The 21,337-nt window shown below is 40.3% G+C and overlaps 4 protein-coding genes across 7 annotated transcripts; 2 read left to right on the top strand and 2 right to left on the bottom strand.

Annotated features, from left to right (window-relative positions):
• Nucleotides 1–427: 427 nt before the first annotated feature.
• LOC129786297 (ectonucleotide pyrophosphatase/phosphodiesterase family member 5-like) lies at nt 428–4,256 on the top strand. 2 transcript variants are annotated; one of them, XM_055821210.1, is made up of 4 exons: nt 428–899; nt 973–1,212; nt 1,646–2,357; nt 3,930–4,256. In XM_055821210.1, exons 1-4 carry the CDS (start codon nt 528–530, stop codon nt 4,124–4,126), a joined length of 1,521 nt encoding a protein of 506 aa, XP_055677185.1. In that variant the 5' UTR covers nt 428–527; the 3' UTR covers nt 4,127–4,256. The 2 variants fall into 2 exon arrangements, with proteins under 2 accessions (XP_055677185.1, XP_055677186.1); XM_055821211.1 differs by lacking the exon at nt 3,930–4,256 and adding an exon at nt 2,529–2,751.
• On the bottom strand, nt 4,179–8,196 carry LOC129786295 (DNA polymerase subunit gamma-1, mitochondrial). The gene is made up of 3 exons (XM_055821205.1): nt 7,593–8,196; nt 5,718–7,522; nt 4,179–5,651 (listed from the first exon to the last, which is right to left on the bottom strand). The coding sequence occupies exons 1-3, from the start codon at nt 7,823–7,825 to the stop codon at nt 4,309–4,311; spliced, it is 3,381 nt and encodes a 1,126-aa protein (XP_055677180.1). The 5' UTR covers nt 7,826–8,196; the 3' UTR covers nt 4,179–4,308.
• Nucleotides 8,181–20,898, top strand: LOC129786296 (set1/Ash2 histone methyltransferase complex subunit ASH2). Of its 3 annotated transcripts, XM_055821206.1 has the most exons (6): nt 8,181–8,391; nt 8,548–8,726; nt 8,803–9,102; nt 13,405–13,758; nt 14,286–14,860; nt 20,546–20,898. In XM_055821206.1, the coding sequence occupies exons 1-6, from the start codon at nt 8,315–8,317 to the stop codon at nt 20,648–20,650; spliced, it is 1,590 nt and encodes a 529-aa protein (XP_055677181.1). In that variant the 5' UTR covers nt 8,181–8,314; the 3' UTR covers nt 20,651–20,898. The 3 variants fall into 3 exon arrangements, with proteins under 3 accessions (XP_055677181.1, XP_055677184.1, XP_055677182.1); XM_055821209.1 differs by lacking the exons at nt 8,181–8,391; nt 8,548–8,726; nt 8,803–9,102 and adding exons at nt 9,183–9,522; nt 13,232–13,319; XM_055821207.1 differs by lacking the exons at nt 8,181–8,391; nt 8,548–8,726; nt 8,803–9,102 and adding an exon at nt 12,286–13,319.
• Nucleotides 14,862–21,297, bottom strand: LOC129786299 (bolA-like protein DDB_G0274169). Its single transcript, XM_055821213.1, has 2 exons — nt 20,959–21,297; nt 14,862–20,855 (listed from the first exon to the last, which is right to left on the bottom strand). The coding sequence occupies exons 1-2, from the start codon at nt 21,223–21,225 to the stop codon at nt 20,706–20,708; spliced, it is 417 nt and encodes a 138-aa protein (XP_055677188.1). The 5' UTR covers nt 21,226–21,297; the 3' UTR covers nt 14,862–20,705.
• Between the last annotated feature and the right edge of the window lie 40 nt (nt 21,298–21,337).

The raw sequence follows: 21,337 nt of genomic DNA, 5'->3' as shown, positions 1-21,337 counted from the left end.
AACCGCTTTTTTGGTACATTGAGATCCTCTCACTCGCACGTTACTGATACTGTTTCACTCGCACATTCAGTGTTTCGCAGTTTTCCCGCGTTTTCCGCAGAATTTTCCGACCGGAAGTAGCTTTTTGCGTCCAGGAAGCGACTCCGCCACGATTGGCATCCACTGGTTTGAAAAGTTCCCGAAAATCCATTTCCGACATTTCCGAGAAAAAAAGTGCGTGTAAAATCCCCAACCGTCAAAATTTCCGCCAGTCCCAAATTCCGCATAAAGGCGCTCCCCAGGGGCTCCGAAGCACCCGAAAGTATCCCAGGAGCTGCGAAAATGTGTTTTGTGGTCAAAAAATTGGCAGAAAAGCAAGAAAAATCGCATTTTCTGGAAAATCAAAAAAACATTCGTTAAATTTAAAATACAGCGCCGTCTACTGGAGATTTTCTAGCCAAGTGAGCTCAAAAGCAAGAGAACATAACCTAAAAATGCGATATGGCTCTTCTTTTTTCTCATTTTTCTGAGAATTTTCCGGCGTGAAGATGCGAAAAAGCCGTGAAAAATGGTGCTCCGTTAGTGTGGCAATTATTCTCGTGTGTGTTTGTGTGAAGAGTGTCGTGGGAACGGCGGGAAATAGTTTGCTTGTGATTTCCTACGATGCATTCCGGAATGATTACCTCAGGCGCAACGTAACGCCACATCTCAATTCCTTCCGGAATGAGGGCATTTCCGTGCCCTTCATGCGGAATGTCTTCCCCACGAAAACCTTCCCGAATCATCATACAATTGCCACGGGTGTCTATCCGGAAGTTCACGGTGTCACGGCAAATTCTGTCTTTGACCGAGTGTCCGGGAAGAAGCTGGAGTACGGATATCCCCTGTTTCACTACACCGAGGACGTCATCCCAATCTGGGTGAGAAATCTCACACGCAAGCTTGCGAAGCAGCTGCTAATTGGATTTTCTTTTCTCCTCCCGACAACAAAAGACGCTCAATGAGCTGCGAGGTCAGTACTCGGGCTGTATGATGTGGCCTGGAAGTGATTTCGCATACTCTGGACGCAATTGCACCTACACCGTGTCCTACAACAGGTTCATTTCATGGGATGAGCGTGTGGACATTGCCATGAGTTGGCTGCGGCACAAGGAAAAGCCCGCCAGACTCGTGATGATGTATTTTGAGGATCCAGACACTCATGGCCACATCTACGGGCCAGACTCGAGCGTGGTGAGTACCTTGTTATCACTTCCCAAAAGCTGATTTCCACTCCGGTGCGTTATTTACTTTTATTCAGGTGTTATTTCGTTTCTATTGAGAGTACAGATCGGTGATAAAAATGCTCTCGCTTTTAAAGAATAATTTTTTTTTATTGAAAATTCTCAATTCTGTCCTCTCAGGGTTAAAAAAATCAAATAATATTGTAAAGTTCAAATACACCATCAAAACTCCCCAACAAAATTAGCTGATAACATTTTCTACGTTCAATTGCAAACATTTTTTCGCATTTTTTATCAGCAAAGCTGTCCATTGGAAAATAATAATTATTTTGACTTGCAATTTAGCTTTTTATTGCTTCTCTATATACTTTCAAATCAGCTGGATTTAATGTAAAAAACATTTTTATCGCGCGTTGATTCATTGAGAAATTCTCTGTGTGCAGATTAGCGACTTGATCGTTAAACTGGACAATCTCACAGCGTCCATCCAGCAGAAGCTGAAAGCGCTGAATTTGGCTGATCGCGTGAATGTGATCCATTTGAGTGATCACGGAATGGAGGGGGTGGCATCGGCAAAGTTCATTGATTTGCGCAAATTCGTCACGAATGGCACGTGTGACTTCTACGGAACATCTCCGGTGCTGCAGGTTGTTCCAATTGCGGGGAAGTTTGATGATGTTTATGGGGAGCTGAAGAAAGGCGCCCAGGTGAATGGACACTTTAAGGTCTACAGCAATGGGGAGCTCCTGAAGCGATGGCACTTTAACAATTCAGCCAGAACGGGGCCTATAACTGTCCTTGCGGATGCAGGCTATGCATTCCAGGATATGTACGAAGCTGCCGAATGGTATGCCAAGAAGTACAATGTAACATTCACGCCACAGCACGAGTATGGGATTCATGGGTACGACAATGAAGGCCTCCCCTCCATGTACTCCATGTTTATGGCCAAAGGCCCGGACTTCCAGCAACACCGAAACATCACACCCTTCGACACTGTCGACCTCTACAGCCTCTTCGTGAGGATTCTCAACCTCTCCAATCCTCCAGCAACCAATGGAACTCTCGAGCATGTCGCTGAAGCCCTGAGGACCAGCACGAGCACCTCTTCCGGTACCAAAAAGGATCCCAAAGTCTCCGCAGCTATTGTGGCGCGTTCGTAGATTTATTATTACTTCTACTTTTTTTTTATGTGTTTTGTGCAATAATTTTGTTATTTGGAATGGTGTATAATAGTTCTTTTATTTGTTGAATTTTTATTGTTTTTATAAAGATATTTTGCCAAATTTTCTATTTTTTTTAGAACATTTTCTTTCTTCTTTTCAGTTTTTGTGTTGGGAAACTTACTTGGGATGCATCGTTAAGAGATTTAATTCTTTTTTTTTTTATGGAAAAGAATTGAATTGTGATGAGAGAAGCTTTGTGAATGTTGTAAAAAATATATATTAGTAGAGTGATGTTGTAAATACGTTATGTTTGCTCTCTGTTAAAACAGTTAGCAAATGTCGTAAGCAAATAAATCTCAGGTATGTTGAATCAAAATTAAAAACTTTTTTCTTATTAATAATTTCAGAGTTTCTTTTTTAATTAAATAAATCACGTTTAAAAAATATTCCGATTCAGTTCTATTAGACCGTGACTTCTTAAGAATCTTTTCTTCTAATTAAAATTTATTTCCCTTCTACGAACAATAATGGGATACGCAAATCAATTTATCGGTTTCTAAAGTGTTGTGAAACTTACGAAACATTATTATATATGAACTTTTAAATCTCTCGAGAATTTGTAACAAGAAAATTGAGAAATTCATCCAACTTCGCGAAACGAATTGAATATTCTAATCAAATTAATTCTTTATTAAAACTAAATAATAATTTGAGAAAAGAATTAGAAATTAGCGAAACAAATTAACGATTTATAAATTGGATTCTAGAATCGAATTCAAGAATCACGAAACACCTTTCACGAAAAAGTTTGCGAAACAATTTATAAAACTTTTTTATAATTTGTTTATCAAATTCAAGATTCTCCAAACAAACACATTAAACAACGAACTTTTAAAAGAATTCTTGATATTATTGAATAATTTTTTAACTCTCTTAAAATTTTTATATCTATAAATTTAAGAAAATCATCGTAACAATTCAAGATTCTAAGAATCAGTTCGCGAACTCACTGAACCAAGAAAAATATTTCTTTTGAAGAATTGTAAATTAAATAATTAATTTTAAAGTGTTTTGATTTTATCTTCGAATCATTTCAAATGATTTATTTCATCCAAAAAAAAATCAGGTAATTGAAATTTCCATCAAATCTTTCTTTCTAACTGACCTAACTAATTTATATTTAAATAAACTATAGTCTGCTGAATAACAAAATTCATCAAAAAACTAATCAACTTCATCGTCTATTCCCGATAACATTTTAATTTATTTATAGTCATTGATTAGAATTCATTGCTTACGATATTTGTTGACTGATCCCTCCAATTAAATAATACCTCATGAATGTTTTATTATCTCCTTTCTCAATCACATTCCACTGTGTAAATAGAAAAACAAACTGCATCAAAATGCAAAAAAAAAACTATTTGTTCGTCTCGCAAATTGTTAATGGAAGAGGGATTGATGAGCTTCTGTGTGGAGGTGGTGGGAACTTTTAATTGCTTCTTCGTGTGTTTGACAATGGAGGAATAATAATGATAAATTCTCCTGATTTTCTTTACAGTTGGCAGCGCAATGGTGAGCTTCAGCATTGTATCCTTTATTGCCACATTTGCAGTTTTAGCTGTGCGAAGGAGACGCGCGAGAGCTTCCTGCGAGGAAGTGGACTTGCCTACAAGTCACGAGGTGACTCTCCTGCTCAAAACTCCGAGTGGGAGCTCTTCGGGATCCTCAACGGCAACTGATACTGATGTCATTTGACATGCACTGAATACACAGAGATTTATGAACAAATTTTTTCACTCAAAACCCATTTTTTTGGGAAGACTTTTCATTTATTTTGTAATTTATTTCTTTGCTGCTTAAATAAACTGTGATTTTGTAGAAAAAATATTAAAACTTTTAATTAATTTTGGCAAAAAGGGATTGAGGTAGAAATTGATTCATTTCTTAGAAGATTTGGGAGTTTCTCTGTGCCACTCCCACGCGGAGAGATCATTTCCTTGGGCTTTGGTGATAGCCTGATGAATGTCGAGGGACTCTCCTGGGGGGATTCCGTAGCCCCCACTGAGCCCATGGGGATTTGAGGGTGTTTTGCAATCTTGGGAAGCTTCCTTCCGCAGCACAGAGTCAACTTCGACGGATGCAAAGAAAGCAATTGATTGGGGGAGGTCAGTGAGGCCAATGCGACGCACACAGAAGGCCCTGGTGAGAAGATTCGTGACGTGCATGGCCAGAGCTGCACGATAGGCATTCTCCTGCGGCACGAGGTAGCGGATTTCATCGTGAAAACTGAGGCAGAAGCGCACCTGATGCCCCATTAGCCATCGCATGGAGACCAGCATCAAGTGAAGGAAGTCCACAGCTCCACTCTGAACCACCCAGTTAACCCGTGTGGGTAGGAAGCGATCATCCGTGCCGCCAGCAGCTGGCTCTAATGCACGACTGAGACGTCCACGGAGGAATGGCGTGACAGGTTCTGCAGTTCCAGCAATCTCTTCCAGGCGATTGAACATGGCACTCTCAGAGCCACCTTCCCACCGTGCGCGATAGAACATCTCCGATATGGGCGTCCTCGTTGCAGCCACCATCTTCATAGCTTCATACATGCTGAAGCCTCTCCGGGGGTTTTCCGGGAAGTTCTCGTGAAATTCTTCCCTGAGGTAGTAGTTTTTCTTCCCTTTGGTCAGTTGGAACATCTTCTGTGCCTTGGAGCGGGCCTCCCCGTCGGAAATTGTGGGATTGAATTGCTTAAGGAGCCTTTCGGCAAAGTTCTGTCCAGCTCCGTAGATTCTCGCATAGTTTATCACCTTGGCGTGATCCCGGGAGATCCCAACAGCTTTCGCAGTGACACTGTGCATGTCACTTCCGGTGGCTTTGGTCCCGTTGAGGGTCATCCAACCGAGTGGAGACACCCCGTGCGTACCCACACCGGCATCTCCCAGCACGGAAGCAATCCAAAGTTCCTGAGAATCAACATCTGCTCCCACGATGCGATATCCCGGTGGCGCTTGGACCATTGCTCTCAATTCAGAACCAACACGATCTGGTTGGGCATTGCTGGCTGTCATCCATGTGGGCTCCATGGCGCGTCTTGTGAGTGTCCCACAGACCACAACTTGCGGTACAATGGCACCGAAATCCCCTCCAGAGCTCCTCAAATGTTCCGGAAGTTGATCTTGCGGCAGCCAAACGACAATTTGGCCATTAATACGATCACGATTGTTCCGCCAGTACGACAGCATCTTTGCAATCTCAATGACTCTCCTTGCTGTGGCTCCATCGCCTGAAAAGTAAGACAAAGAACAACATTTAGCTCACTTCCTGATGCTTCCCAAGAAGATAAACTCACCTGAGAGAACATTTTCGGAGAATTTATTAATGAAATCCTTTGCCAGAGGATTCCCAACGCGATGTGAAACTCCATCTTTGTGCGGGAGTTTGAAGAACCAGCAACAATTCTCAATGTCCTGATTGCACCAGACTCCTGTTCCCGTGTAGACTCCTTCAGTTTTATCCTTCCTCTTCTTCCGGTAGAAATCTTTGCGACTTATCGACGACTCAACATCCTTCCACAGCACATTCATGGCATCGCTACTCTCTCGTGGAGATGCTTCTGAGATACTCTCAATCACTGGGCACATCTGAACGAGCTCCTCGAGAGGAATATCCCCAGATTCGCTGCCATCGCGCTCCTTTTTGTGCGGCACGAGGAAGCCCCATCCTTTCCCGCGGATAAAGTGCAAAGGAAAGCCTTCCCAGCAGAGGGAGAGAAGTTTCGGTGCCACCTGCATCCCTGTTCCGATATTCTTAGCTCCTGGAGACCAATCTTCAACAGTGGGCTTGTCACAGAGCTTCCGATACCATTCCGGGTAGCCTGGAAGAAGAGGCCTCCTTGCTGGGAGATAATCCTTCATTGCGTAGAGATTTGAGAATTTCTCTCGTAGCTTTATCTCTTCCTCTGTCATCTCATTGTCTTGCTCTTCCTCCTCAGATTTTGAAGTACTCTGTGAGGGTTTTTTCTTCATCTTCAGCTCCTGCGTACTCCAATCTTGATCCCACATCCACAAATCTTTCTGATAAGCTTTATTGTGCATCAATTTACAAGCTTGATCTGCTCGACGGGCTAGCAAGTGTTTTGCCTCAATGTCCAGATCCTCGTAGGTGAGATTAGCTTCGGAGATGTATCGATTCCAATTGGAATTGATGGGCAGGTAAGCAGATCCGAGCTCCAGCATGCCAGCCAGTGTGGCTGGATGAGGGAATCTCTCGGAAAACATTGGGAATAGTTTGCTGAGAACATTGTGTGTTGCTACAACATCCCTGGCGCAGTAGGTCATCAAATCCTGGAAATTGCTGCGAATATCTTCCATTGATCCCTCCATAAACAGCTCCCGCTCATCTTTCTTCAGCTCTCCCCCATCGCAGTAGAGTTTGTAAACTTCTGACAGGCTATTGAGTGAGCTCTGACTGCTCCAAATGCTGTCTTCATCGGACAATTCCTTGCTGCTCTTCAGCATCGCTCGCTGGTAGCTCGTAACACCACTGACGCACACATGGAGGGACATTGTGTCCAGAAAACGCATCCCTGTCTGCTCAATCCAGTACTGCTCCTTCACACGAGCCCTATCGAAGGATACATTGTGCCCCACAATAATTCTAGGCGTCCGGAAAGCTTCTGGAGATGCGAAGAATCCCTCCTCTGTCTTTGATTCAAGCGGAATAAGATCTTCAACTTCATACTTTGTCCCATCTACATGCCCAGAAGATCCTTCACAAAGTGCCCTACTTGTCCAGGAGTACCAGCACTTCCTGCCAACGGCACAAGCCAACGTTGGACTACTTCCTGCCTTCATGCAAACTTCCACATCAAAAACAAGAGCTTCCTCCGCGGGAAAGGGAACAGATCGATGTTCTCCCGTTTCAGGATCGTATGCAGTCCATCCTGGGACAGTGGACCAGGACTTAGGCATCGTAGGTACATTCCCAAGCAGGGATTCAATGAGATCTCTATACGGCTGACTCTGCTCTCTGGCTATCACCTCAAAATGCTCCTCCAAATCTTTTCCTCTGAACTTTGGTAGCTTCAGTGCCACATCTGGGAGCTTCTCTGTGCTGTCCAAGTCAATTCCAAACTTGTGAAGCTCAGAGATCCATCTGCGAAAAGAAAAATGATTTTCCCCTGAATTCTATTGAAGTTTGTGAGAAAATTGTGAGTTGATCTTACTTGTTGACCATCAAATCATCCGGAGGCTTTTCTTCTGGAGTATTTCTGAAGACCTGATTGTACAGAGATCTTGATAGCATCTGAATCTTCACTGGATTCTGCCGGAATTCATTTTGTTGCTTCACTTCCTTAACGGGTACTGTTTTCTCCACATTTTTCTTGTAAATTTTCTTCTTTGTTCCCGGAAGAACTTCCGTTTTAAAGGAACTATACTTCCGACAAATTCTTTTCATGTTTATCAACTTAATTAAGGTGATAAATCACAAGAAATCCTTCAAATTTTCTCCAAAAATCTTTAATGTCAAACTTTCTTCCTTTGTCCTCTCTGTTTTTAGTAAGTTTTCTTTATTATTTTCTCACAAATATTTCATTTTCACATTGTAAATGCAAATTTTTCACATATGAATAATAAAAAACTTTTCTAAAAGCCTCAAAAATGAATTTTAATCGATAAACATTTTCTTATCACAAAATGTAAACAAACTTTTCCCGGTAAAGCACGTGCTTATCAATCGGAAATGTTCGGCTTCACGCGAAGTCCACCGAAGTTGGTTCCCAGCGCCGCCTACTGGAGAATTTTTATTCAAGGTGTAAAGATTTTTTAGTGAATTTTAGAATTTTTCGTGTTTTTCCGAGATTTTCTCAATTTTCCTGGCTCAAAACAACGTAAGAATCTCACGTGAATTGATCTGAAGGATTTCCAAAGGATTGACAAAGTGAAAATGCAGAAAAACGGCGATAAAATGGAAAATGGATCCAATGAGAATAAAAAACAAGATTCCTCCAATAATTGCTATTGGTAAGCAATTTTCTCACTGTTTTTCCAATTAACTAATTAGATTCAAGTTATTGCATCTAATTGAATCAATTTTAAGGCAAAGAATTGAATTTTTTGGGGAATTGTTGATTGTTTGGGGTAACATAACCTCACCTTCTTTGTTTACATTTTTTGCAGCGGGAAGGAGCGGAATCTCAACATTGTGGAACTTCTCTGTGCCACCTGCAATCGTTGGTATCATGAATCGTGCATTGGGTACCAGCTGGGGAAGCTTCTACCCTTTCTCACCAATTACACCTTTGTCTGCAAGAATTGCTCAACAACGGGCCTGGAAACTTTCAAGAAGAGTCAAGCTTGTAAGACTTTTTTCTTCTTTTGTTCTTCCGGAAAAGCACGGAGAATTTGCATTCCTGATTGTTTTTGTTCTTTTAGCTCTTCCGCAAATGTGCTTAACTGCCATTGCAAATATGCAGCAGGCATCTGTTAAGGATGGCAATGTTCGGTATAGTTTCAGCAAAGACAAGGAAATTATTCCCTTCATTGATCAGTACTGGGAAGCAATGACCACCATGCCACGACGTCTGACGCAGTCTTGGTACGCAACGGTGCAGCGTGCATTGGTCAAGGACATCGGGGTGCTATTCACATATGAGGAGAATCCCGAAAATGGTCAAATGTTTGGCTTAGTTGCTCGAGACTTGACGGCAATAAAGCCGGAAGGTGTTTATCAAAGTGAGTACATATACATGTAGATATGCACACTATTTAGCATTTTCCCCTTCAATCTACGCGACAGTTGCTTTGTGGATTTTTTGGGCAGTTCGCGTGACACTTTAAGTTTTTTCAGCACTAAAAATAGATTCGTCAATTTCGTCATTTGTGCCCAAAATGGAGTTTGAATTTCTTTCAAAATAAATCTGCAAACACCCTCAGTGCGCTCTCAAAATTGCCCCAATTTACCACACAGCAGCATAGCCACTGACCCGAACTTTTGCCAAACACTCAGGCGGCTCTCAGTGCCCTCGTGAATGCAAAATTATTAATGATTCACGTGTGTGTGTCGCGGTCGCAACATTTGACCGCATTTCTCAACAATAAAATTCCGCACTTTTCACTCACAATCGCGCGCACATTCTACGTCTCGTCACAAAAGTATGTGGAATAATTTTTTTCTTTGGTGATTGTGTGCCCGAGGATTTAGTCATTCGCTCCTCCACGACGCTCGTCTCTCGTTTCTGTGAAAAGCGTTAAAAGGGAAATTGTGGGAAATTGCTTTCTAATTTTGAAGTTCAATCGATAAAACTTTATCAAGCTTCTAAACAAATTATATTGATTTAAATCCTCACGAGAACTTTGAATAAAGTGAAAGGTTGGATTGTGAATTGATTTTGGAGGAATTTTACATTTTTTGCCAAGTTTTTCCAATATATTTTTGACCACATTTGCATGGGATTTCTGGAATATGAATTAACTTCTTAATTAATTCTAAAACCAAAATGAATGTTGCGGTGTCTCATTGATTTAGGGAGAAGTTGTATTGGTAGCGCCATCAGCTTGTAAACTTTAGCCATTTACAAGATATTTTAAAGCAACATTCAACATTTGAATTAGTTTCTTTGCTCTGATAGAGAATATCTTATCGCTCAAAAAAGAACAACTCTAATGCGCCCACTGGAACTTATCAAAATATTGATAAGAGCTTCAATAAAGCTGTGAATGAAGCTATGAGCTGAAGACTTTTCTGTTTACTTTTTTTAATACATTTTCAAATTTTTAATTAAAAGGAAGGAAATGAAATTTGTAAAAATTAATTTAGCCTAATACGTTAAGCAGCGGTATAATACTCAGACTTCTTTTTACGTAAATATTTTATTACAGCTGAAAAACTTTACCCGGCTGGCCTAGAGATTATTCGTTATTATGTTATTTATTTAATTTCTTTAAAAATAGTTTTAAAATAAATTTAAGTTTTAGTTTCTAGTATTCTATGAAATGTTTAATAAGATTTTTTAATGATCTGACAAAGAAAATTCATTCGATGTTCCGTAAAAAATGTTTCCTTATGTTTCGCTGAATTAGATTCAGATTTTTTACGTTATTTTGCAATTTTTTGTGGTTTCTTGAGCTTAATCGAATTAGGTCAGAATTTCTCACGATCTGAGGATTTTTTCTCTGGTTTCTTGTGTTTCTCTACATCAGTTTCGGTTTTTTTGCGGAATCTTTTACTGGGTTTCTTGTGTTTTACGATGCTAGTTGTGGGAATTTTTGACATTTTGTAGGATGGCTTTTACGTGTTCTGCGAAACATGTTTCAATTTCATCACGTTCTGCTGATGAATTTTCTAGTTTCTCGTGATCTACGGAACATCAATTTGTTCCGTTTCACTGATTTTTTTTCCTTTTATGTCATGCTTTTACTTAATTACCCATAAAATCTATTAGACGTTACAAAATAATTAAGATCTCCCCAGTATATTGAGATAGATTCAGATTCAGATTTGTTTGGAGTGGCCGCGACTGAGATCGCTTCCAATCCACTGCAGCTAAAGCAAGCTTATTGTGGGTCTCATATATTGAGATAGAGCAAATGATTTAATTCTAACGTAAGAACTTTCATTTGCAAAAACTAATTCCTAATTCTACATATGAGCAATTTAGTTGTGCCAATTTATGTTTGTTCATTTTATTTGTATAAAGGAGTTGATGGCAGAATGTATGAAGGATGATCCTCTATCGCAGAACAATTTCAACCCATCTCATCTTGTAGGGGAACATAAAAAATAGAAGAATCGCGAGAGAAACTCCCCAATATCCACTGGGATCACATAGAAAGGTGCAGTGAAAGTACAGTCCGGGAAAACATAACCTCAATTTTGGAACACCATTGAAATGAATAGGAAGACCTTTATTATGTTCGACCAGCGTGGCATCGGGACCTCTTGAGCTTCTTTATAACCTTCCCAACCTTTCCTGCCTACCCGGATGAAGATTTGAATGATTTTTGCTTTACAACTTTTGTCTTTCCGGACTTCTCGTTGTTGAGTTTTTTTTTCTCTTGGAGTGCTTTCCCTTGGAACTGTAATCGACAGTTTTGTGTAAAGTAACAAAGCTTTCCGAGGGCCTACTTTAACGTTCAAGGTGAGTTTCCGGGAAGCTTCCCGCAAGGCCCCAGAATTCAATTTCTCTCTCATTTTTGTAGATTCATCCTTATGGATGTAATTTCAGCCTAAAGGCGGCCAAGCATGATGATGATGATGATGACAAAGCCTCCGGATCAGCTCCTCTTGTGGTGCTCAACAGCCTTTCTGGCCAAGGGAAACATCTGAAGCTTATGGCACAGATGTTGCAGAATATGTTTCCCACAATTAACGTGTCCACATGAAGATGATGCTGAATATTTCAAAGAGGGAGTTGGAGCGGAGTCAGATCGGAATCTTCTTGCCCCCGTAGATCCAAAACGTCCACCCAAGTACAGGAAACGCCCTGCTGTTGAGCCCATATCCAAGAGAAAGCACTCCAAGAGAAAAAAAAAACTCAACAACGAGAAGTCCGGAAAGACAAAAGTTGTAAAGCAAAAATCATTCAAATCTTCATTCGGGTAGGCAGGAAAGGTTGGGAAGGTTATAAAGAAGCTCAAGAGGTCCCGATGCCACGCTGGTCGAACATAATAAAGGTCTTCCTATTCATTTCAATGGTGTTCCAAAATTGAGGTTATGTTTTCCCGGACTGTACTTTCACTGCACCTTTCTATGTGATCCCAGTGGATATTGGGGAGTTTCTCTCGCGATTCTTCTATTTTTTATGTTCCCCTACAAGATGAGATGGGTTGAAATTGTTCTGCGATAGAGGATCATCCTTCATACATTCTGCCATCAACTCCTTTGAGTGCTTCGAAGATGAAGCGAAAATTTGGAATTTGATTTATGTATACTGATACAAAAATTTGAAGCTACACACCACTGAGGATATAGATAAAAAAAAGTGTCTAAAAATAAATCGGAGAGAAATGTATGTATGTACAACAGTCTGGAGTACATTGAAGGAGGAAGAGAAATTTCGTGGACACGCAGCAATTGAAGATTTCTCATGAAATTTTTTGCGAAAATGTGTGTTTTATTGCGCAAAGTGCGATTTTTTCTCTTCATTGCGAATGTGAGGGAGTGTAGTGTTTGTTAGAATTTTCTCTAATTGGGAGTTGTTATCGCAACAGTGTTACGTATTTATGTTGCAAAAAGAAAAATCACTAAAAGAACTTTGATTGAGAAATTACTAATTGAAGTATTTTGAAGGATTTTTTTTTTTTGGCAGAGGGAAATTCTCTTAAATTTCTTATCTTGTTGGACGATTTTATTATTCATCATCATAACATTTAAGTAGAACATTCAAGCGCGCTGCGACAATGGGGGAAGAGAGCGTGCTGTGAAGTCTGTAATCAAGAGAAAAAAGTGGACGTCACACGACAAATTAATTCGAGTGAATATAAAACGCTTTTGCCTTTTTCTTCTGTATTAGAGCTGCGGGCACTTTTTTTTATTTAGAATGTTTGTGTGCTTCTCAGTGGCGCGAGGAAGAATGAAAAAGACGTGCTATTGAATGCATTTTAAAAGTTTATTCATTGAAGAAAAAAAAAGAAACGTTGTACGTCGAAAGAACGTCTTATAAAATGTTGCATTATTAATTAGCAACTCAATATTATAGTTTGAAATGTAATGCAATTCCGTCACTTCCCTTTTTTACTCGTTGCCCCAAAGGTGGTCGGTCACACTATACACATATTCTGAAACATATCGTGTGCTGTGGGGAATTCTGTATGCGAGTGAGAGGAAATTAAGTTTTATCGATTGAACTCATTTTTTGGGGAGGCCTCTTTTGTGTGTTTGTCTGTCACTCAACCAACAACACGGGATTTGCAGAAGATTCACTCGCGGCACATGGAGGATAATCTTAATTGTAAATTAACGTGATGATTTACCGCAAAGACAGGAAGTGATCGTATCTTTTATTCTTTTGTTATTTTGCGTTCATTTGTGTGTAGGCGCACAGAATATCGCCAAGTCGGGACGGCAGACAAAACGGAAGTTTCCAGGCGGTGAGGCGGGTCCATCCGGGAAGAAGGGTCGTCTGAGTGGGGATGTGGCGGCAAATGTGAAGCTACCAGCTCATGGCTATCCGTTGGAGCATCCATTCAACAAGGACGGCTATCGTTACATCCTGGCGGAGCCCGATCCACACGCACCGTTCCGGCAGGAGTTCGATGAGAGTGCTGATTGGGCGGGGAAACCAATCCCCGGATGGCTCTATCGCATCCTCTCACCGAACGCCGTTCTCCTTGCACTGCACGATCGTGCTCCACAGCTCAAGATTTCCGAGGACAGGCTCTCAGTTACTGGTTAGTAGTTCAATTATCTTTTATTTTTTTTAAATTATTTTTTAATGAGAGATCTTTGAGAAAAGTTTTTTAAAGTTATTAAGGAATAAGAAATTAAGACAATTCCTTCTGATCAAGAAGCGTCAGACAAGGATCGTTTTATCAGCTCAAATGAATTATTGTAATTTTCTTCCGAATAAATAAAGTGAAGAGATAAAAAACGTGATCATTTCCAAAAAAAAAATACTGGAAAAACTTTTTTTTTCAATGCAATGAAAAACAATTATAAATAACAAGATTTTATATTTATTTATTTAAATTTTTTTTGTAAAGAATTGAAAATTATTCTTTTTTTCAAATAAACTTCGTGTTTATAGCACTACGGGATTCATTATTAAATCATTTTTATATAAAAGTATTAAATGTTAGGATTTCCTTTCATATATGTAATTTTCTATCTGAAATTCATATTGAAACCGAACTCTTAACGTTAAGAAAAACAAACTAAAAAATATAAGACTAAAAAATATTTTATTTTTTCAAAACAGGTGAGAAAGGCTACTGCATGGTGAGGGCAACACATTTTGTCAATCGTGGCGCATGGTACTGGGAAGCCACAATTGAGGACATGCCCGAGGGTTCAGCTGTGCGATTGGGCTGGGGACAGGACTACGCCAATCTCCAAGCTCCCCTGGGCTATGATAAATTCGGCTATTCGTGGCGATCGCGCAAAGGGACACGTTTCCATGAATCCCATGGGAAGCACTATAGTCCAGGATACGGCGAAGGTGACACTCTGGGCTTCCTCATTGTCCTACCGGAACAGAATGGGCGCTCCTATACGCCCAATACGTACAAAGATCGTCCACTTGTGAAGTTTAAGAGTCATCTGTACTACGAGGACAAGGATAAGATCAATGAAACTCTAAAAGGTCTCAAAGCACTGCCTGGAAGCAAGATTTTCTACTTCAAAAATGGTGAATGTCAAGGTGAAGCTTGGACTGACATCTACGCTGGGAGCTACTATCCAACCGTGTCGCTGCACAAAAGTGTAACCGTGAGCTTGAATTTCGGTCCCAACTTCAAGTATCCACAAATTGAAGAGACTTACAAATGCCGTGGGGTGAGTTTTGTAATTTTTTTTATTCTCCTTATAATTTAAAAAAAAATCTACTTTAACAATTCCATTCTCATTTCACTTTTTTTTAAAATAATTTTTACAAAAATATCATTTTCATTTTTTTTTTGGTTTTACTAAAATTATAATTCTATACTCTTCAAATCAATTTTATTGACGTTGAAAATATTTTTAAAGCATTCATTGATCATCTTTCAGTTCTTTTTTTTTTCATTTACATATTTTACAATCATTTAAAATATCAAGACAAATATTTCTTATTTTATTGTCACGTTTACACATTAAATCGGTGTCAATTCGAATATTATTATTTATTTGTATGCACGTTGCTACTCAAGACGACACTCAAGACTAATTCCTAAACTCTAAAAAATCGATACAAAAAATCAACCCCTTAAATATTCGAAAAATTGCGCCTGGCTATCGAGACAAGCTTGAGAACTTCAAGCAGAATTTCAAAGGTAAAAGCTCAAAGCCAATAGGCCCATCCCGAAGAACCAAATCACACCCAAAGCCAAAGGCTCTCAGTTCTGCGATAATTTCAACATCACAACAAAATGACCCTCAATGACACACAACTAAATCCCATCACCACTCTAATCACCATAATTTCACCAAAGATCTCAACAAATCCCATCGAATCATCATGGCTCAACCTCAACAATTGACCGAACTCTCTGTGGAATATCAGAACTATATCAGAACTCCCCATGGTGCGGCATTTGCTAAGATCAAGAGTATTCAGGGTGATCTTTCAACTCGAGGGCTACATGTTTCATCAACACCCAATGCTGTAGTTTGGAGACAGGAGCTTTTTGATGAGGAAGTAGCTGCCTATTTCAAGCCTCTTGTGACTGCTACTCCAGCCAATCTTAAGAATCATGCTCTCAACTTCTTAAAATTCTACGCTGGATCCCCTATGTCTCCGGATGATATAATCAATCTCTATTATGGGTTAATGGCAGGCGTTGAATTCCAAGGGGAACGACTCTTCGGAAGTCCATTGTTTGATCGCTCCGAGCAGGCAGCAGAAATCGTGCCACGCAACGCTGTTCCCGAGCCAGCTTTGGCCTCATGGTCATTTTTCTCTTCCTCCACAGCTACAGAGTTGGAATCGACCTCTGCTACAGCTCGAATTGATGGTCGCGAAGTCGTGATCACAGCTGCTCACGCTGAGAGATGGTATAATTCCCTAAAAGCTCTGATTGAGGCAGAAGGCAACCCAAACCAGAAAAATGCAATATTCTACATTGGCTATTTAGCCATGGTGTGCACGAGGCTCGTTATAAAAACTCCTACCCAAGTCTCAGAGTATATCGCAAATAACGTCTATTCACGTCTCACTCAGTTAGTCGGACTTGATAGCGATGTGCTCAAAACTCCAATTCAAGCAGTTATACCTCCTACAACTCAAGCCCTGAAGTCACTTTTGAATCTGCTAAAGAAGGGCAACCCTCGCTATAAACCTGTAGTGCTTCTCATGATCCAAGGATTCAGACATAGTAAGCAAGAGATCTCGGGCATCTTTAAATCGGCCTGCATATTGTCGATTGCAGGAACAGGTCTTGCCGCCTTCCTATGGTGGTTTAAGGCCTCTCGCAAGTTGGACATGGCTCCGAGTGAGCTGATTGACTATTTTTCATCCTCAAAATACACGGTATTCCTCCAAATGATTTATACCTTTGAGGCGCTTGCCATCAATCCAAAGGTAACAGACACCTGGATGTTTTCCAGGTTGTTGCGTGATGATGCCTGGGCAAACTACACAATCCCCAGGATGCCACTCCCCGTTGCCATATGTGTGGCCATTTATGTAGATGGAGACCGAATGGACCCGATATGGGATGCCGCCTCCCTAAAAGAAGCAGCCAGATACAAGGAAGAAGCCTGTCAACATGCGATTGCCCTTAAAGCCCTTGTGGAGGAGCAGATCATAGAAACCGCCAATCCTCTCGGCAAATATAAAGAACTTCAACAAAAAGTTATTGATATGAGACCCACCGCTCGCACCACTAGCGGGACCAACACCATGGGCCGCGACGGCCTCTAACTTTAAGTCACTTCAATTGCTCTATACCATTCATAGACTTAGAAGAAAAAAAAAAAAAAAATGACCCAATCATTTCTAAGACTGTATTTGGTTGCGATGTAACTATAATATAGATTGAGCCAAATAAAATTATTCCGTGCACTTCGCACAGTTTTCGCTTTTGTCGAACGAGACCTTTGACTAGTATCAAGCTGACAATGCTATGACAGGCAAAAAATTCATTCGAATTGTATTGATTTTCTCGAAAGTTTTAGAGAGCTTTGAAAGCGCAAAACAAAAGCATGGCAGCAAACATTAATAAGCAAAACCCACGCTACAAAGGAAAACATTTCAACAAGGACTTCGTCGATCCCCGCGCCAATAAACCAAAATCTTGGGCCGATCAGGTCGAAGAGGAACAAGCGCAAAAATCGAAACCCGAAGTTCCGAAATTCCAAAACAAAAAGAAGGGCCCAACAAGCAAGGTGATTCACTTACTGTGTATGATGGCCGAACTCGGAAAGAAAGATGATCGCAAGAAGAGAATTCAAAAAAGCAAGTGGAAAAAGGTTACTATTTACAGTGTCGAAAGTTTCAAAGCACTGCTTGTCGTCAGGACTGCAGGCCATCTGCTTGACAGCGGAGCGTCAGCTCCAGAGAATATACTTTTTACGCAATGGCGTAAACATGACGAGCTTTCATCCATCGAATTCGATAGGGTGATTAATGTTTAACGTTCGGGAGAAATCCTCTCCATCGTCGATTCCAACATTTGGTTGGAAATTGGAAAGATAAACGGGATGCCAACTATTCTAAATTCGGATTACGGACGCACCCGTGAGGAGATTGATATGGACCGTTGGATAAAGGACGATTCAGGACGTAAGTTTTACGTCGGTAAAACGGCTCTAAAGCCAAAATCAGAATCAAACAAACTTCGGTTCCAACATTTCCGTCTCTCCCAATACAAGTCGTAAATGGCCGAGGAGGTTACTACGGACCACTGGATGATAACACCCATAATCTTTACGAAGAGATAGCGGCACTAGGAGTTCTAGTGGAAGGGTTACAAATCGCCCTTGGAGATGCGAATCCTGAACCATATACATCGTCCATTGCACCTCAAGGTATCGCAGCAAACCAGAACTTGCTGGGATATGTGCCACTGACAAACCGTCGTAGTGAGGCCAAAAACTTTTTCCTAAACATAGAAATTACGCCACAAGCCTTTCGCAGAGAATCCAACCAGCACAGGATTCAACTACGATCTGATGTATGCCATTTCCACATGGCTTGGAAATGAATGAATTTCGAAGGCACCGCCCAAATTGACCCACAAAGTTATGCCAATTCAGTCCAAAAAAATGTGCTGTTTCAGGAGAATGCATCGCGCACTCCAGCTGGACAACTTGGTCCAAGACGATTGGAAATCAGACAGCGATTGAACAGCTACGGGATAACTACAGATTCATTCCCGGAGTTTTCTCAGCATACGAGGTTTGACCTCAAATATGCTTTGAGTCTTTCCGACATCATCGGAAAGCAAGAGACATTCAAGCTGGAAAAGGTCCAGTTTGGAAACATGACCTTGGCAGGAGGAGACACTCAAGTCATCTTCACCAAGCCTTCGAATGAAGCAATTGATCTCCAAACTCGCTGGACAGATACAACTGTTCAAGCCACTTCGGCTTCAAGCGAGAGTACGGCCCAGATGGGAGCATCTTATGTTTTCGGGTTTCAACTGTACAAGGAGGAGGGAGATGGCAATGATGCCACCACCCGCTCGAAGCGATGGTCATGCATCGAACGTGACACACAGGCAGAAGCGCCGTGGAGTATTCCACAACCGTGGATTAATTCGCGAAACATGCGCCGCAACGTGCCTGAAGGAGTAGGGACGGAGCGATTCCGCTCAATCTCCAAAAGACAGGACTTCAGCCGAAGCTCTGTAGTGAGATTGATGATAAAGACGAATGCCTTCAGATATAGTACACAACTATATCATAAACGGTTTTGGTCCATTTCCAAGCGATGGAGCTGCCTTGCCAATCTGTAGGTCTGCTTGACCCAATGTACAAGGAATCGATCTTTGGTGAAGAAATTACTGTACGTGAAAATAAGCCTTGTCATTTTTTGACATACCGGTGGATTAATCATCCTAGCGTGTTTGATAGGGTAGTCCTCCTTAGAGATAAGGTTCCTCTCAATCTTTCTTTAGGGAAAACCGACTTACACAAGAAAATCTCGACCGGCATAGGCCAAGGTTTTCTTGGTGTATTTGTTAAAGGAATTAATTCCTTAACACTCTTGATATTAAACATTGAGCAAACCCTTCACAGATTATAAAAACTTATAATCTATTAAATTATCAACCACAAACGTGGCATAACAATCAAAAAGTGAGGCAAAACTTGCCTGAAATCATTAGAACAGTCAGATTCATATCTGCGAGCCGAAAGGGGTATAACAATGTTGCCTTCAAGAATGACTAAGACTTTGGAACTGGATTTAAGTTGGATTCTCTTTTGTACAACATAAATCCTCTTTCAAACGAAAGAACGAACCTAATTGAGTAAACGGAAGGAATGTCTTCCAGACTCAATTCAATATGATAACTCTCATAAATACAATTGTAGTTATATCTCACAGATTATAAAAACTTATAATCTATTCAATTATGACCATTAATAATCATAAATTGAAAAGATTTTAGAAGTAGAGTTATCGTGAAAACAACGCGATAAGACATCAGCTCTTTATACAGCGTGGGCAAACGTTTCATTTTCTAAAACGCTCTGATAAGTTTTGAATTTAAATTTTTGTTTAATCTTAGTTGAAATCTCTTTTGAACATTTAATATAAATCCATTTGAATCTTTCACACGAAAGAACGAGCCTAAAACCAAGTATTTTGTCATTTATAAATAGATGATAGTCAAACTGCTAAATCATTATGAGGTGAAAAATAATATTATCACCAAAAGATCCCTTTTCAGTGCACAAACGTACACTTAAAAGACTACAAAAAAAACGAGTATGGTTAAAATATCAATTCTGGAATACGATTTTTCAAAACCAGATGTATCCGATGAAACTATCCTGTCGATAGCAGGTTTGTGATTTAAGGCTGTTAATTAATCGAAATTTTAAAGGAATATTCGTTAATTTTCCTTCACAAAATCTAAGAGTTTAAGAATTACGTCTTGAGCTATCTTTTTCTCGTAATTTTTAAAGTTTATCGATAAAAATGTTCTGAACATCAATTTTGCTTTTAAGAAATATTTGTCTTGATGTTTTAAATACTTAGGGTAGGCCAGAGCAAAAAAATCACTTAAATGTTTAGTACAAAAAAAGAAAATTTTCCATTTTACGATTAATTTTTTTAACTTGTCCTCTATCCCAGTAAAAATGATATTTGAGTTTTTTTTTCTAAACAGTCAAAGTTTTTTTTGCCCCCTTCTCCCCTATTATTTTTTTTGGTTAAATAAAACTTTACACATAAATTATGATAAATAAATTATATTCTTTTAAGTAGGTAACTAAATTAATATGACTAAAACTAATTATTTTCTATTTATGCAAAAAAAAAATGTTTTATTTAAAGGCCTAATTATTAATTTCTCACCCTGTTGTTCGTTTCAGATGTGCCATCGTGTGGAGGATCTCATCTGTGAGCAGTCCATGGCAGACATGCAGTACTTCACCGAGAACGATGGGAAGCTGCGACTGGATACGTTTAATTTATGAATTTAGTGGACCTTTTTAGTTGCACCTTTTCATCCATTTTCGTTTGCTGCCATTTTTATCGCCCAAATCCACCGAGGCACTTTGGGCTGGGCTCCACCTTGCATTTGGGGTCCCACTGACTTGGTGTCTTCGTCTCGAGTGAGAGCGCATGTACGAAGCCTCCATTAAGTGACGCCTTGACCACATCATTCACCATTCGATGACGCTGTAAAAAATTACGTAAAATTAAAGATAATCTCTCTGTGAAATTCTCAATGCATTTGCATTCTGGGAGTAGACATTTGGGGGGAGGGTGGGGGGTACCTTACCTTGATGGGGGTGAGCCCCTCAAACTTGGGGGAGACAATGAGGATCTTGAAGTGTGTCTCCGACGATGGGGGCACGTTGTGCATGTAGGACTCGTTGACTATTTCCAAATGAACGGGTTCAAGGTTACTCACGAGGGCCCCACGAATGGTATTCTCAACTGGACGGTCACCTTGTGGACTCATTGAGCTTCCACATCGGATGAAGGTTGAGGGAATTCTGGAGGAAAAGCCACGCCAAATTCCAAGCCAAGCTCCGAAAACGTGCATAATTTTCACAAAGACAGTCGTGACTCCGTATAACGTGCTCTGGCGTATTGAGAATAATGAGTGTGAAGAGTACATCCGAGACTAATATACGAGGGCACGACTGTAAAATTAC

The sequence above is a fragment of the Lutzomyia longipalpis genome, chromosome 1 (genome assembly GCF_024334085.1).
Source record: "Lutzomyia longipalpis isolate SR_M1_2022 chromosome 1, ASM2433408v1".
In the NCBI taxonomy this organism is placed as follows: Eukaryota; Metazoa; Arthropoda; class Insecta; order Diptera; family Psychodidae; genus Lutzomyia; species Lutzomyia longipalpis.
Note: the sequence above shows the minus strand (reverse complement) of the source record. Positions and strands in the feature narration are given on the sequence as shown.

What these genes read in the sequence shown, in the direction of transcription:
- LOC129786297 (XM_055821210.1), top strand. Translation starts at nt 528, where the DNA reads ATGCGAAAAAGCCGTGAAAAATGGTGCTCCGTTAGTGTGGCAATTATT. An exon ending in AGGACGTCATCCCAATCTGG is followed by an intron (nt 900 to 972) that starts GTGAGAAATCTC and finishes CGACAACAAAAG; the next exon opens with ACGCTCAATGAGCTGCGAGG. An exon ending in CTCCGCAGCTATTGTGGCGC is followed by an intron (nt 2,358 to 3,929) that starts GTTCGTAGATTT and finishes TTTTCTTTACAG; the next exon opens with TTGGCAGCGCAATGGTGAGC.
- LOC129786295 (XM_055821205.1), bottom strand. Translation starts at nt 7,825, where the DNA reads ATGAAAAGAATTTGTCGGAAGTATAGTTCCTTTAAAACGGAAGTTCTT. An exon ending in GATGATTTGATGGTCAACAA is followed by an intron (nt 7,523 to 7,592) that starts GTAAGATCAACT and finishes TTCTTTTCGCAG; the next exon opens with ATGGATCTCTGAGCTTCACA. An exon ending in CTCCGAAAATGTTCTCTCAG is followed by an intron (nt 5,652 to 5,717) that starts GTGAGTTTATCT and finishes CTTACTTTTCAG; the next exon opens with GCGATGGAGCCACAGCAAGG.
- LOC129786296 (XM_055821206.1), top strand. Translation starts at nt 8,315, where the DNA reads ATGCAGAAAAACGGCGATAAAATGGAAAATGGATCCAATGAGAATAAA. An exon ending in TTTCAAGAAGAGTCAAGCTT is followed by an intron (nt 8,727 to 8,802) that starts GTAAGACTTTTT and finishes TTGTTCTTTTAG; the next exon opens with CTCTTCCGCAAATGTGCTTA. An exon ending in GCCGGAAGGTGTTTATCAAA is followed by an intron (nt 9,103 to 13,404) that starts GTGAGTACATAT and finishes ATTTGTGTGTAG; the next exon opens with GCGCACAGAATATCGCCAAG.
- LOC129786299 (XM_055821213.1), bottom strand. Translation starts at nt 21,225, where the DNA reads ATGCACGTTTTCGGAGCTTGGCTTGGAATTTGGCGTGGCTTTTCCTCC. An exon ending in AGGGGCTCACCCCCATCAAG is followed by an intron (nt 20,856 to 20,958) that starts GTAAGGTACCCC and finishes AATTTTTTACAG; the next exon opens with CGTCATCGAATGGTGAATGA.